This window comes from Aquarana catesbeiana, linkage group LG03 (genome assembly GCF_042186555.1).
Source record: "Aquarana catesbeiana isolate 2022-GZ linkage group LG03, ASM4218655v1, whole genome shotgun sequence".
Taxonomy (NCBI): Eukaryota; Metazoa; Chordata; class Amphibia; order Anura; family Ranidae; genus Aquarana; species Aquarana catesbeiana.
In genome coordinates, this window is record NC_133326.1 from 312,704,460 (window position 1) to 312,719,624 (window position 15,165).

Genomic DNA, 15,165 nt, shown 5'->3' on the forward strand with positions numbered 1-15,165 from the left:
GGAGTACACTGATTTGGTAACACTGGGTCTGGTGTGGCAGTGATCATGGACACTGTTGCTGGCTGCACTGGTCGGGTTTGGCAGTAATCAGGAACACTGTTTCTAGCTTACATTGGTCTGGTGACAGTGGGACTTGTGTGGTGGCGATCAAGAACACTGATGCTGGCATACACTGGCCTGGGGACACTGGGACTAGAGGGGCAGTGATCAGGAACACTCTTGCTGGCTTACAGTGGTCTGGTGACACTAGGGTCTGGTGTGGCAGCAATCATAAATGATGTTGTTGGCTTACACTGATCTGGTGAAACTGGGACTGGTGTGGAGGCGATCAGAAATACTGTTAATAGCGTACACTGGTCTGGTGAACAAAGCAGAGGGGGAAGAAGGAACACAGCACAAAACTATAATGTAGTATCATCAATAAATTGCTTTACTAGAAACAAAGCATCCTACTTACAGGATTAAAAACATCACTGGCGGAGGAACATGAGAAACCTCTGGAAATATGAAAATGGGGCAGCTATGGCAAGCTCCCTGGCCAAGGGCATGGGTAGAGATGGACATCTGGTGCCCTGGAAAGCCTGGCAAGGTGACATATGAGCTACACTCATCCCCAGTTCCAACAGTGCTGCCCCCTCTATGGGATGTCACCACCCTGGGGTAGGTAGCCCTGTTAGGTAAACTGAGAAAGAGGAAGTTGCCTCGAAACGCGTCCTGAGCACACTCCGGTTGTGACGTCACATGAGGGGGGACTCTCGGAACTGGGGACAAGCAGTGTAATCACACCAGGCTTTCCAGGGTGCCAGCAGTCTGGACACTGCTTTTCCATTTGCACCCATGCCGCTGGCCAGGGCGCATGGAAGAGACCAAAGTCATCTAATTTTCATCTTGCCAGCAGTTTCTCATTTTCCTCTGCCAGTGATGTTTTTAACCCTGTGAGTAGGATGCTTTATTTCTAATAAAGCATTTTATTTATGATACTACACTATGGTTTTTGCGCTGTGCTCCTCCCTCCTCCCTCTGCTTTGTTTACCAGACAAGTGTACGCTATCATCAGTTTTTCTGATCGCCTCCACAATAGTTCCAGTTTACACAGATAGAGTCCTCCCTCCAGAGCATGCAGCAGCATACCTAGTTTAGTGTCAGTAATATATGTCTACTTTTTTAGGCTACACACATGCCAGTAATCTAAAAAAAATATAAAAAATTTTCCTGGGGTGGGGGTTAAGGTCTTTCAAACTTAAAGGTATCATTTACACTTTTATGTTGGGGGAGGTACAGTAAAAAGATGTGACAGTAGAGTGGGGCCATGAGGATTTGCAATGCAGCACAGCAAAAATTATCCCCATTCAACTGAATAGAACGCAATGCACGCAGTTGTGGTGCAGTAGTGTACTCATTAGTACAGTGAGCTCCTCCTAAGCTTCCTAGTTTTTTTTTCGTTCAGCCCGCTGGGTTGAACTAAAAAAAACTTACCGCGTGAACCAGGCTTTAGAGCTCACTCATATTCTAAATGCCCATGGAATGGCAAATATACCATGAATAACTACAGCAAGGATCCCAGATTTTTTTTTTCTGTCAGCTCCTCAGCCTGTTCACCTGAGGCTGAAAAGAGATTGGAACATCTGAGATCCCGAGTGCAGGTATTTGCAGTATACTTGCTGCACCATGGTCATGTAGGATGTATGAATGAGACCCAAGACTGGATTTGAGCTAACCTTATGTTGAAAGTTGAGCAGGTGCAAGGGGCAACATATTGTGGTAGGCAGTAAATTCAGTGATTTATTTAACCACTTCAGCCCCGGAAGATTTGGTTGCTGAATGGCAGAGCCATTTTTTGCGATTTGGCACTGCGTCGCTTTAACTGACAATTGCACAGTCGTGCGACATTATACCCAAACAAAATTGATGTCCTTTTTTTTCCCACAAATAGAGCTTTCTTTTGGTGGTATTTGATTGCCTCTGTGGTTTTTATTTTTTGCGCTATAAACAAAAAATAGCGACAATTTTGAAAAAAACACAATATTTTTTACTTTTTGCTATAATAAATAGCCCCCAAAAATATGTAAAAAAACTTTTTATTTTCTCAGTTTAGGCTGATATATATTCTTCTACATATTTTTGGTAAAAAAATTGCAATAAGCGAATATTAATTGGTTTGCGTAAAAGTTATAGCGTTTACAAAATAGGGGATAGTTTTATGGCATTTTTGTTATTAATTTTTTTTTACTAGTAACGGTGGTGATCTGTGATTTTTATCGAGACTGTGACGTTATGGCATACACATTGAACACTTTTGACATATTTTTGGGACCATTGGCATTTATACAGCGATAAGTGCTTTAAAAAATGCACTGATTACTGTAAAAATGTCACTGGTAGGGAAGGGGCTAACACTAGGGGGCAATCAAGGGGTTAACTGTGTTCCCTGTTTGTGTTTCTAACTGTAGGGGGAGGGGACTGACCTAGAGGAAGTGATGGATTGTGGTTCCTAGCTAATAGGAAGTCATGATCTGTCACACCTCACAGAACAGAACAGGGATTTGTGTGTTTACACACACACTTCCCTGTTCTGCCTCTCCTGTTCGCGATCGGTCGTGGCCAGCGGTCATCGCAACCGTCGGCCACGAGCATCGGCACCTCCGCTGTGCAGCGGGTGCGCGTCTCCGGCGTTGCGCGCACGCCTGCTGTCTCGATCTCGCGAGCTGCCGTATAGCTACGACGGCTCCCGGGATCGTGCCGACCTGCAGCAGTAAAATGATGGTGGCTGGTCAGCAAGCAGTTCAACCTTAAAAAACTGTGTCCTAAGAAATTTTATGAAATGTTTTAAGAGATGAAAAAAAAAAATGTTGTGCACTGCCTACCACAGGATGGTGTCCTTTGCACCTGGTCAATATGGTTGTTTTTTATTCAGTCTTAATGTAGTAAACCCAGATTTTGAACTTGTACCTACAAGTAAGCCTATAATAACGCTTACCTATAGGTACAGTGAAGATCTCTTAAACATGTGGTGTTTAGGAGATATTCACATGGGAAGCAACCAGTGATGTCACCGGTGCATGCGCTCTGAAGGGACGGCATCCCGCTTGGTTGTACTTCTCCTGGGGAGGAGTGCAGTTCGTTCTGTACTTTTGTGACCCATTTTTAGCCGACAGCCATCTATAGCCTGCTGTCAACGGACATCGATCAGTAGGTCCAGGCTGTGGAAAGATCCTAAATTCACCCAGGGGCCTGGATCAGTAGCTCACTCAGCCTCTCAGTGAGCCCTAAGGACCCTGAGCCAGCCGCTCCTGCCCTCTCCACAGCCTGGCATTCCAGTGAGCTTGGGGGGGGGGGGCAGAGCCATGGACTGACAGTCACCACTCTTTACTCACTGAAGGCTGAGAACTGAGTGATCGGCAGTCTTTAATCGCTCCGTTTTGATCTTAGAAGCAGCTGGGGACAGATGCAACATTGGATCGATGCTCCATCCACCTAGGTAAGTATAATTTAAAAACAAATCTCTTTTAAAGGAAAAAAACCCTCTCCCTCCTAAGAACACTCCCTCCCCAAGCAAAGATTCCCACTGTAAAATATCTCCCTCCCTCAAATATACTTCCAAAAATGTAAATGTCTCTAAACCAACCCCCCAAAGCAAAAATACCTCCCTCAGTCAACACCCTCTCCCCCAGCAAAGATTCCTAATTATGAAGAAAATCTCCCTTCATCCAATTAAACTCCCTCCCAGAAGCAAATCCCTGCCATTAACCACCCCCCTGTAAACTTCTCTACAAGAAACTCCCCCCTTCTCCAAAAGCAAACCCACCCCCCTTTCCTTAACCCCCACTAAAAGAAACTCCCCCAGGCTGGAATTCTCACTTCCTCCTTCCCAAAACAGAAAATTCATGCCTCCCCACTTACCAGACCTCAGATTCAGCACGGGAAAAAGGAGTAGGAAAACTCCTGCATCCCCAGTCTCCCTTCGGCTGTGTGATAGGATACCTCGAGGAGGAGTCTAGGAGTTCCGTCAACCATGCACTGCCGGCATCTGAGACCTCGCAGTAATTTCATGCTTTTCAGTGGGATCTCTTATTAAACTGAGGGGATGGGGCACAATAGAAGGGGGGCTGGCTGCTGCACTCTGAAACTCTAAATGCTTCTATTGTGCTAATGCTGAGGCTAAACAGCAGGGACACTGTCTGGGCATTTTGTCAGGATGCTCTGGGGGTTTGAACACCCCTGACCCCCCCTTACCTACGCCCATATATATATATATATATATATATATATATATATATATACACACATATATATACAGTATCTCACAAAAGTGAGTACACCCCTCACATTTTTGTAAATATTTTATTATGTGCTTTCATGTGACAACACTGAAGAACTGACACATTGCTACAATTTAAAGTAGTGAGTGTATAGCTTGTATAACAGTGTACATGTGCTGTCCCCGCAAAATAACTCAACACACAGCTATTAATGTCTAAATCGCTGGCAACAAAAGTAAATACGCTGGCAACAAAAGTAAGTACACCCCTAAGTGAAAATGTCCAAATTGGACCCAAAGTGTCAATATTTTGTGTGGTCACCATTATTTTCCAGCACTGCCTTAACCCTCTTGGGCCATGGAGTTAACCAGAGCTTCACAAGTCGCCACTGGAGTCCTCTTCCACTCCTTCATGATGACATCACTGAGCTGGTGGATGTTAGAGACCTTGCTCTCCTCCACCTTCCGTTTGAGGATGCCCCACAGATGCTCAATAGGGTTTAGGTCTGGAGATATGCTTGGCCAGTCCATCACCTTTACCCTTCTTTAGCAAGGAAGTGGTCGTCTTGGAGGTGTGTTTGGGGTTGTTATCATGTTGGATTACTGCCCTGGGACCCAGCCTCCAAAGGCAGGGGATCATGCTCTGCTTCAGTATGTCACAGTACATGTTTGCATTCATGGTTCCCTAAATGAACTGTAGCTCCCCAGTGCCGGCAGCACTCATGCAGCCCCAGACCATGACACTCCCACCAACATGCTTGAATGTAGGCAAGACACACTTGTCTTTGTACTCCTCACCTGGTTGCCACCACACACGCTTGACACCATCTGAACCAAATGAGTTTATCTTGGTCTCATCTGACCACAGGACATGGTTCCAGTAATCCATGTCCTTGGTCTGCTTGTCTTCAGCAAACTGTTTGCAGGCTTTCTAGTGCATCATCTCTAGAAGAGGCTTCCTTCTGGGATGACAGCCATGCATGCAAATTTGATGCAGTGTGCGGCATACGGTCTGAGCACTGACAGGCTGACCCCTCACCCCTTCAACCTCTGCAGCAATGCTGGCAGCACTCGTACATCTATTTCCCAAAGACAATCTCTGGATCAGAGGCGTAACTAGAATCTTCGGGGCCCCGGTGCAAGAAACCATGGAGGGCCCCTCCAGTGGCGTTGCTAGGTCTACAAAAGATCTCGGGCCAGAGCCCATAGCAGCTAAGTAAGGAATGTCATACACTTTGGCGGGCATACACATATATATAATATATATGTGTATGTATATATATATATATATATATATATATATATATATATATATCTCGTTACATATCTGAATGCGGATCCCCCACTTACATCAGGGTCCCCAGGTATCCACCACCTACATCAGGGTCCCCAGAGAGCCCCCCCTTACATCAGGGTCCTTAGAGAGCCTCCCCCTATATTAGGGTCCCCAGAGAGCCTCCCTCCTTACATAAGGGTCCCTAGGGATCCCCCCTTACATCATGGTACCCAGAGAGCCCCACTTACATCAGGGTTCCCAGGGAGCCCCTCCTTACATCAGTGTCCCCAGAGAGCCCCCCCTTACATCAAGGTCCCCAGAGAGCCTCCCCTTACATCAGGGTCCTTAGAGAGCCTCCCCCTATATTATGGTCCCCAGAGATCCTCCCCTTACATCAGGGTCCCCGAGAACCCCCCTTACATCAGGGTCCCCAGGGAGCCCTCCTTACATCAGGGTCCCCAGAGAGCCCCACCCTACATTAGGGTCCCTAGAGAGCCTCCCCTTACATCAGGGTCCCAAGAGAGCCTCCCTACTTATTTTAGGGTCCTCAGAGCCCCCCTCATTACATCAGGGTCCCCAGAGAGCTCCCCTTAACATCAAGGTCCCCAGAGAGCCCCTCCTTACATCAGGGTCCCCAGAGAGCCTTCCCCTACATTAGGGTCCCTAGAAAGCTTATCCTTACATAAGGGTCCCCAGAGAGCCTCCCCCTACATTAGGGTCCCCAGAGATCCTCCCCTTACATCAGGGTCCCCAGAGAGCCTCCCCTTACATCAGGGTCCCCAGAGAACCCCCCTTACATCAGTGTCCACAGGGAGCCCTCCTTACATCAGGGTCGCCAGAGAGCCCCCCCCCCACATTAGGGTCCCTAGAGAGCCTCCCCTTACATCAGGGTCCTTAGAGAGCCTCCCCCTATATTAGGGTCCCCAGAGAGCCTCCCTCCTTACATCAGGGTCCCCAGGGATCCCCCCTTACATCAGGGTACCCAGAGAACCCCACTTACATCAGGGTTCCCAGAGAGCCCCCTACATCAGGGTCCCCAGAGAGCCTCCCTTACATCAGGGTCCCCAGAGAGCCCCCCTACATTAGGGTCCCCAGAGAGTCCCCTCCTTACATCAGGCTCCCCAGAGACCCCTTTTCTTACATCAGGGTCCCCAGAGAGCCCCCCTAACATCAGGGTCCCCAGAGAGCCCCTCCTTACATCAGGGTCCCCAGAGAGCCCCCCTTACATCAGGGTCCCCAGAGAGCCCCCCTACATTAGGGTCCCCAGAGAGTCCCCTCCTTACATCAGGGTCCCCAGAGACCCCTTTTCTTACATCAGGGTCCCCAGAGAGCCCCCCTAACATCAGGGTCCCCAGAGAGCCCCTCCTTACATCAGGGTCCCCAGAGAGCCCCCCTTACATCAGGGTCCCCAGAGAGCCCCTCCTTACATCAGGGTCCCCAAAGAGCCTCCCCTTACATCAGGGTCCCCAGAGAGCCTCTCTTACATCAGTGTCCCCAGAGAGCCCCCCTTACATTAGTGTCCTCAGAGGGCCCCTTCCTTACAATAATGTCCCCAGAAAGCCCCCCCTACATCAGGGTCCCCAGAGAACCCCCCTTACATCAGGGTCCCCAGGGAGCCCTCCTTACATCAGGGTCCCCAGAGAGGCCCCCTACATTAGGGTCCCTAGAGAGCCTCCCCTTACATCAGGGTCCCAAGAGAGCCTCCCTACTTATATTAGGGTCCCCAGAGCCCCCCTCATTACATCAGGGTCCCCAGAGAGCTCCCCTTAACATCAAGGTCCCCAGAGAGCCTCCCCCTACATTAGGGTCCCTAGAAAGCTTACCCTTACATAAGGGTCCTCCCCCTACATTAGGGTTCCCAGAGAGCCTCCCCCTATATTAGAGTCCCCAGAGATCCCCCCTTACATCAGCGTCCCCAGTGAGCCTCCCCTTACATCAGGGTCCCCAGAGAGCCCTACCCTACATTAGGGTCCCTAGAGAGCCTCCCTACTTAGATTAGGGTCCTCAGAGCCCCCCTCTTTACATCAGGGTCCCCAGGGATCCCCCCCTTACATCAGGGGACCCAGAGAGCCCCACTTACATCAGGGTTCCCAGAGATCCCCCCTACATTAGGGTCCCCAGAGAGCCTCCCTTACATCAGGGTCCCCAGAGAGTTCCCTCCTTACGTCAGGGTCCCCAGAGACCCCTTTCCTTACAACAGGGTCCCCAGAGAGCCCCCCTTACATCAGGGTCCCCAGAAAGCCCCTCCTTACATCAGGGTCCCCAGAGAGCCTCCCTTACATCAGGGTCCCCAGAGAGCCCCCCTACATCAGGGTCCCCTGAGAGTTCCCTCCTTACGTCAGGGTCCCCAGAGACCCCTTTCTTTACAACAGGGTCCCCAGAGAGCCCCCCTTACATCAGGGTCCCCAGAGAGCCCCCTCCTTACATCAGGGTCCCCAGAGAGCCTCTCCTTATATCAGGGTCCCCAGAGAGCCCCCTCCTTACGTCAGGGTCCCCAGAGACCCCTTTCCCTACATTAGGGTCCCTAGAGAGCCTCCCCTTACATCAGGGTTCTTAGAGAGCCTCCCCCTATATTAGGGTCCCCAGAGAGCCTCCCTCCTTACATCAGGGTCCCCAGGGATCCCCCCTTACATCAGGGTACCCAGAGAGCCCCCCAAGACATTAGGGTCCCCAGAGAGCCCCCCCCATACATCAGAGTCCCCAGAGAGCCCCTCCTTACATCAGGGTCCCCAGAGAGCCCCTCCTTACATTAATGTCCCCAGAAAGCCCCCCTACATCAGGGTCCCCAGACTGCTGCTGCTGACCTCCCTCCCTCCTTCAAGAGGTTCCCCATGTACCTGGCTGGTGGAGGTGGGAGGCGGCGATCGGCAGCTCTATGGTGTCCACAGGCAGAGAATCTCAATGAGGCTTGTAGTTCTTCTCCTGAGTGTATACAGTGGAGAGGGGAGAGGCCTCTGACCTGGGCATGTATCAGCAGCAGTGGACAAGCAGAGCCGACTCACTGAAAGTGAAACTGATACCTGCCCGGGTCAGAGGCCCCTCCCCTCTTCTCTCCACTGTTTACACTGACACTCGGGAAGAACTACAAGCTGCAGGGAGAGCCCACCGCCCACAGAGCTGCCGATCGCTGCCTCCCACCTCCCCCCACTGCATTCCAAATGGCAAGCCAAAGGTGCAGGGGAGATGCCGGGGCCTGGGCCCCCCCACAGCGGCAGAATGGCAGGGCCCAGTCACAAGTGCGACTGCAGCGACCCCTATAGTTCCGCCACTGCTCTGGATATAACGCTGAGCACGTGCACTCAGCTTCTTTGGTCGACCATTGTGAGGCCTGTTCTGAGTGGAACCTGTCCTGCTAAACTGCTGTATGGTATTTTGTATGGTATTTTATGACATAGCAAAAGTCAACTCCAGAGGAGGGTTCAGGTTAAATAAAAAAAAGTGCAACGTGCTCTTCAGGGTTCCCAAAGGGATAGCTTGTTTAAAAGTAAAGGTAAGTCCTTTAATGCACTAGTCATGCAGCACCTTTTGTAACAGGACAGATATGGTCTTTGAAATGAATAAGAAAAAGAGATGACAATAGGACACAACTACCTTTATTATTATTATTATTATTATTATTATTATTATTATACAGGATTTATATAGCGCCAACAGTTTGCACAGTGCTTCATGCATTCAAACAGATAATACTTAATAAAGAATTCATAGTAAAGGAGAAGTGAATATGCTTCTCCCCAGGCTCATGACAGGCGTATTCACTACTTCTTCACTGTGAGTGCAGTATTATTGTTCTTTAATAGATTTTATTAAATTTGATGTGTATAATGCACAAAGGTTATATAAACACTGACATCTTCTCAATACCTGGATTATTGCAGGTTACCTAAGGACAGACAACCTAAAACATGTTTTTCTGTGTTAAGATGATCTACCCTGCAGGCTTGCAAGCTTATGTCTTACCTGTTTTGTCTATTTCCACTGCCAAATATGGAACATCCAGTTCATCAAAGAGGCTTTTAACCTATAGGGGGGAAAAAATCATATCTGTAATCGTAATTCTGTAGCCCACATAGTAACCACAGTGTTTGCTTCTTGTTTTGCAATGCAACAGAATTGTTCTGCTTAACTGCCTCTTCTTACAAGGAAAATAGTTGTAGACAGAAAAACATGTAACCTGGACATAGTGTTTCTGGTGGCAAAATGGTCTATCCTGACCCAACAACAAAGAAGAACTATGATCATAAAGCTAGAACTATGAACAGAAAACTCCAGAGGTAGCAAAGACAACATTGCCACCTTGCCAAAATCATCACTACAATTTCCTCCTCCTAGTTTCTGTCTCAAAGACAGTAAAGAATCCTATCAAGCAGTAATTATTTATGTAGGCTCATTGACAGAGCACTGTAAAGGACCTTTATTCAGTGACAATATGGGAGAGATTTATGCCTCGTACACTCGATCAGATAATCGTCTTTCAGATTGATCGCACGATAGTCTGATCGCTAGTACACAGCTTTTGACAGCTGATCACGACTATTCGTCCAACAATATCCAAAGGGACAAACATGAAAACTTTGCTCGGACTATAGCCCAGCGAACGACAATCGTTTAATCAGTACAGTATATGTCCGCTAAAAATCTATAGACAAACACCGCGCATGATCGGAAACACAAAAATAACCCGGAAGGAGATGAGAGAACAATATGAATGGAAATAGGCAAAAGGCGTGGCAGACAGGGGTCACACGTATTTGACATAATTTCTGATAGATGTAGCTACGCAAACAGAAAGGTTTTCCAGAATTGTATGAAAAAAATCATACATTTCATAGACCGCAAAATGCACTGTTGAATTTGACATTAATACTATGCAAAAAATGCGAACGATTAGTTGTACGATTATCTGATCCTGTGTACGAGGCACAAAGCTCCACTTGTGCGACTTGTTATGCAACTTTGGACAACAAAGTTGCATGACAAGTCCTCCCCCATGTTTTCCAATGATAACCATTCATATATGTGCGACTTAAAGGTCCAAGGTCCAAGTTTAATGCAAATTCAGGCCCATAGACTTCGATAGTAACTTTCAAAAGTTGCATCAAAGACATATCTGAATGTTATACAATGCAACAGTTGTGCAACAGTTGTCCATTATCACTGGTCAAAGCCAAAGTCGTATCCAAGTTGCACCCATCAAAAGTTGTGTCAAGGTTGCATTAAAGTTGCACCAAAGTTGCACTCCAAAGTCCGCACAACTTTGGAATCGTACAAGTGTGAATGGAGCTTTACTAAAACTGGTGCACACAGAATTGGGTGCAGCTGTGCATAGTAACCAGCTTCTAACTTCAGCTTGTTAAATTAAAGTGGTAGTAAAGCCCACTGTGTGATTTTTACCTACAGGTTAGCATATAATAAAGCTTATCTGTAGGTAAAATGAAAATCTCCTAAATGTACACCATTTAGGAGATTTTCACCCTGGATGTAGCTGCTGACATCACCCTCGCATGAGCTCTAAAGGTGCGGTATACCGTGCTGGACCTTCAGTGATTTTTGCTGCAACTAAGGGCTCCCATGCACATGCACATGAGTGACGTCATCGCGGCTCCGGCCACTCACAGCAATGGAGCCCACGAGCCTGGAAGAAAGCCTGGGGGAAGATGTCAGCCCTCTCAGCGGTGACAGCGTGCCACTGGAAGGGCTTCTTCGCTCTAGACTAAGTACTGTATTTCATTATGCCATTGTCTTACAGGTGTTTTTTTTTTTGTAGTTCTGCAGCAGTGTACTACCTCTTTAAGCTTTGACAGTAAAACCTAGAAGCTGATTGGTCACTATGTACAGCTGCACCAGATTCTGTGTGCATCAGTTTTAGTAAATCTCACCCAAGTTTGAATCTCCAGATTTTGAAGAAAAGTGTGACTTGCACATGCTAGTAAATAGGGACAGTATAAAGGGACTGAGCAGGCTGAGTAAGATTAAGACTATTATCTATTACGATATGTAAGTACAGCCAAGACTTTCCTAGAAGAAAAACAAGCCAGAACATTTATACAATGTCTCATGGTAAACTGCCATAAAACAAAGTTGAATGCTATCAACTCACCATCTGTTGCTAAGTTTACAGCTCACAATTTCTGCTTATAAAATTAAAAACAGCTTTCTACTCAATTTTAAATTTAATATTGAAGCTGATAAGAATGCAGAAGCTGTTGATGCAGAGTTAATGTTCAATTTTACAGCACATTACTGCTTATTTAATGTTGTTTTATTCAGTTTAAGAAAAGTATTGATTTTCATAAGATGTGTAGCAAGAATCGACTTGCTAATTAAATATGCCAGGCAAAGCTAAGGGCATTATTTATATGATTAGAAAGTTCTGTGGTTATTCAGCTTCAAATAACATGAACAATGTTTTGCCCATGACTAAGCTTGAAAAATTCAAGGTGGTTGTGTTAAGACTTGTTTACACAGGATATGCGTCTTCATTACATGTACATTGCTTTGCATTTAAAAGACACTGCTGGGGCTGAAAGCAAGAAAAAAATCCAAAGGTTTGAGTTGTCACTGGAACAAGAATGGAGGGGAAATCCTCTATTGGGGACACATGTTCCAGTGATGACTGTCTAGGAAAGACTTTGCTACCTTTGAAGAGATTTTACAATAGGAAGTGAAGGAAAAACCACACTGCATCAGTGTGAAACATTCTAATAAGGGCTTAAATCAATCCCTACTCTATCCACAACTAAAAGGTTTTGATTTAAATATACGTCAACCATGAAACCCATTGAAGTGGACAGATGATGCTTAAAGTGGTTGTATATCGTTGCACTTTTTTTTCCCCTAACCTGCAAGGCAAAGGCACAATGTGCTAGTATGCTTAGCCGCAATGACGTCACTCTCGCACATGCACCCAGGAGCTGCCGGTCATAGCACAGGGCACTGAAGAAACGGCACGGGCGGCCGTTCCTTCAGCATGCATGCGCCAGTGATGTCACTGGCTGCATGTACAGTAAATATCTGCTAAACAGTGCATGTTTAGGAAATATTTACACTACCTATAGGTAAGCCTTATTATAGATGTACCTATAGGTAAAAGTTAGAGATGGAAGTTTACTTCCTCTTTAAAGCTGAACTCCAGGTAGAGATAAAAGACACATATTAAAGTGGAAGTAATTCCTATAATAAGGCTTACCTGTAGGTACAGTGAGTATCTCTCAAGCCTACACAGATTAGGAGATATTTACACTACATGCAGCTGGTGATGTCACCAGCACATGCACTCTGAAGGAACGGCATACCCGTGCCATCCCTCATGAAAGGCTTGATAGAAGGAGCACTCACAATGGGGGCAGCCCAGTCCAATCACTAGATCTGCGCACAGGTGCCAAGGCTGAGTGTGTCCTTTCACACTCAAACAGGACAAAATAAATAGATGGAGCCGGCAACACTGTAGTCCATAAAGTGCATTTATTGGTTACATCAGAGTGACAAAAATAGTATAAATCTGGCGCGTTTGGGCAGAAGCCTTAGCCGTAGCTAATTTTAGACTAGAAATGGCAAGATATTTATATCTAAAACAAACCCCACCTTCAAAGGAATCATCATATTTAATTGATATAATTATTTAATTGGGTGGTTATTGCACTAAAGCCAAAGAGACAGACAACAGATCAAAATGGGCGATCAAGGTTCACAGATAGAATGAAACACCTTAAAATTAACATTCAAAATGATAATAAATTTGATAAAGCACAATTTGTGGGCAAAACATGTAAGCCGTGTCTCCCTGGCTTGTACATGTAGTGCTCCTCATGTTCTTCATGGTTTTATGTGAATAAAGACATTTAGATCTCAGTTTGGTGTGCAGACATCCGGACTTTCCTTTCATTATTGATAATAAATTTACATAGGGAAAAAAGTAGAACTTTAAAATGATGAAACATATATCCTAGTCTACTATATAAACTGTACCCACTGTGTATATATATATATATATATATATATATATATATATATATATATATATATATATATATATATATATATATATATATATATATATAAATAGAATAGTGGGTACAGTTTATATAGAAGACTAGGATATGTTAATCCAAAAAGCAAAGGGCTTATAATGAGTAATTGCTTCATAGTAGTACAACTGCAACTATATAAATGCACAAAGTATCAGAATAAGAAAAATAAACATTTCTCTGAGAAGCACGGGTAAAGAAAAATGGTGGGAGGGAACAGACACAGAAAATACATCACAGGGAACCAGAAGGCATATGCATGAACCATGAGTTTTAGATTGAATTACTTCAGGGAGAGATCCACATCCCATCTGTGGTTCATGCCTGCAGGCAGGACCATTTTTAAGGCAGGGCAAAAGGGGCAGCTGCCCTGGGCCCCATCATTGTAGTGTGGCCCAAAGCAGTTGCCTCATACTTGCCAACTATCCCAGTTTAAATTCCCTTATCCCTTGAAGTTTTAGTCCCATGCTGTGTCCCGATATCTCAGTGTAGAAGAAAATATTACAGCGCACACATGCAAAAAAGACATTTACCTCAAGCAAGGCTAGTTTAAAACACCTAAGCATTTCTAGAAAAACATTATCAAAAAATATGGGGATTTGGTCACACCATACTGCTTTATGGTGCTAAGCCCACTTACTGCGACAAAGTACCCCATAATCAGTGGGTCCTACACTATCCATGGAGTGGGAGAACCTGCATCTCTGAACCATGAGAGCATTGCACTCTTCTAAATGGGAGAATCATAAGGTCTCCACCCATGACACAAGTGGACACTAATTAAAGGTACTTATGTTATGTAGTGAGGTGCTCCGCACCCAAAAGGATTTGGTCAGAATCCATACAATATACAAACAAGATATTTGGGGGGCACACTCTAAAGATTTTTGGGTGCGGAGCACCTCACTACATAACATAAGTACCTTTAATTAGTGTCCACTTGTGTCATGGGTGGAGACCTTATGATTCTCCCATTTAGAAGAGTGCAATGCTCTCATGGTTCAGAGATGCAGGTTCTCCCACTCCATGGATAGTGTAGGACCAACTGATTATGGGGTACTTTGTCGCAGTAAGTGGGCTTAGCACCATATAGCAATATGGTGTGACCAAATCCCCATATTTTTTGATAATGTTTTTCTAGAAATGCTTAGGTGTTTTAAACTAGCCTTGCTTGAGGTAAATGTCTTTTTTGCATGTGTGCGCTGTAATATTTTCTTCTACTGTATGGTCTTATGGCTGCACCATCTTTAATGCATTTTTTAGAGTGTGCCCCCCAAATATCTTGTTTGTATATTGTATGGATTCTGACCAAATCCTTTTGGGTGCGGAGCACCTCACTACATAACATAAGTACCTTTAATTAGTGTCCACTTGTGTCATGGGTGGAGACCTTATGATTCTCCCATTTAGAAGAGTGCAATGCTCTCATGGTTCAGAGATGCAGGTTCTCCCACTCCATGGATAGTGTAGGACCCACTGATTATGGGGTACTTTGTCGCAGTAAGTGGGCTTAGCACCATATAGCAATATGGTGTGACCAAATCCCCATATTTTTTGATAATGTTTTTCTAGAAATGCTTAGGTGTTTTAAACTAGCCTTGCTT

General features: G+C 45.6%; 1 protein-coding gene across 1 annotated transcript in view; it reads right to left on the reverse strand.

Moving 5' to 3' along the window:
* TXNRD1 (thioredoxin reductase 1) overlaps positions 1–15,165 on the reverse strand; it is a 97,969-nt gene that overhangs the window by 60,388 nt on the left and 22,416 nt on the right. Inside the window, exon 3 of the mRNA XM_073620292.1 lies at positions 9,495–9,555. Within this exon, the coding sequence (XP_073476393.1) occupies positions 9,495–9,555 (61 nt within the window). The remainder of the gene's footprint in view (positions 1–9,494; positions 9,556–15,165) is intronic.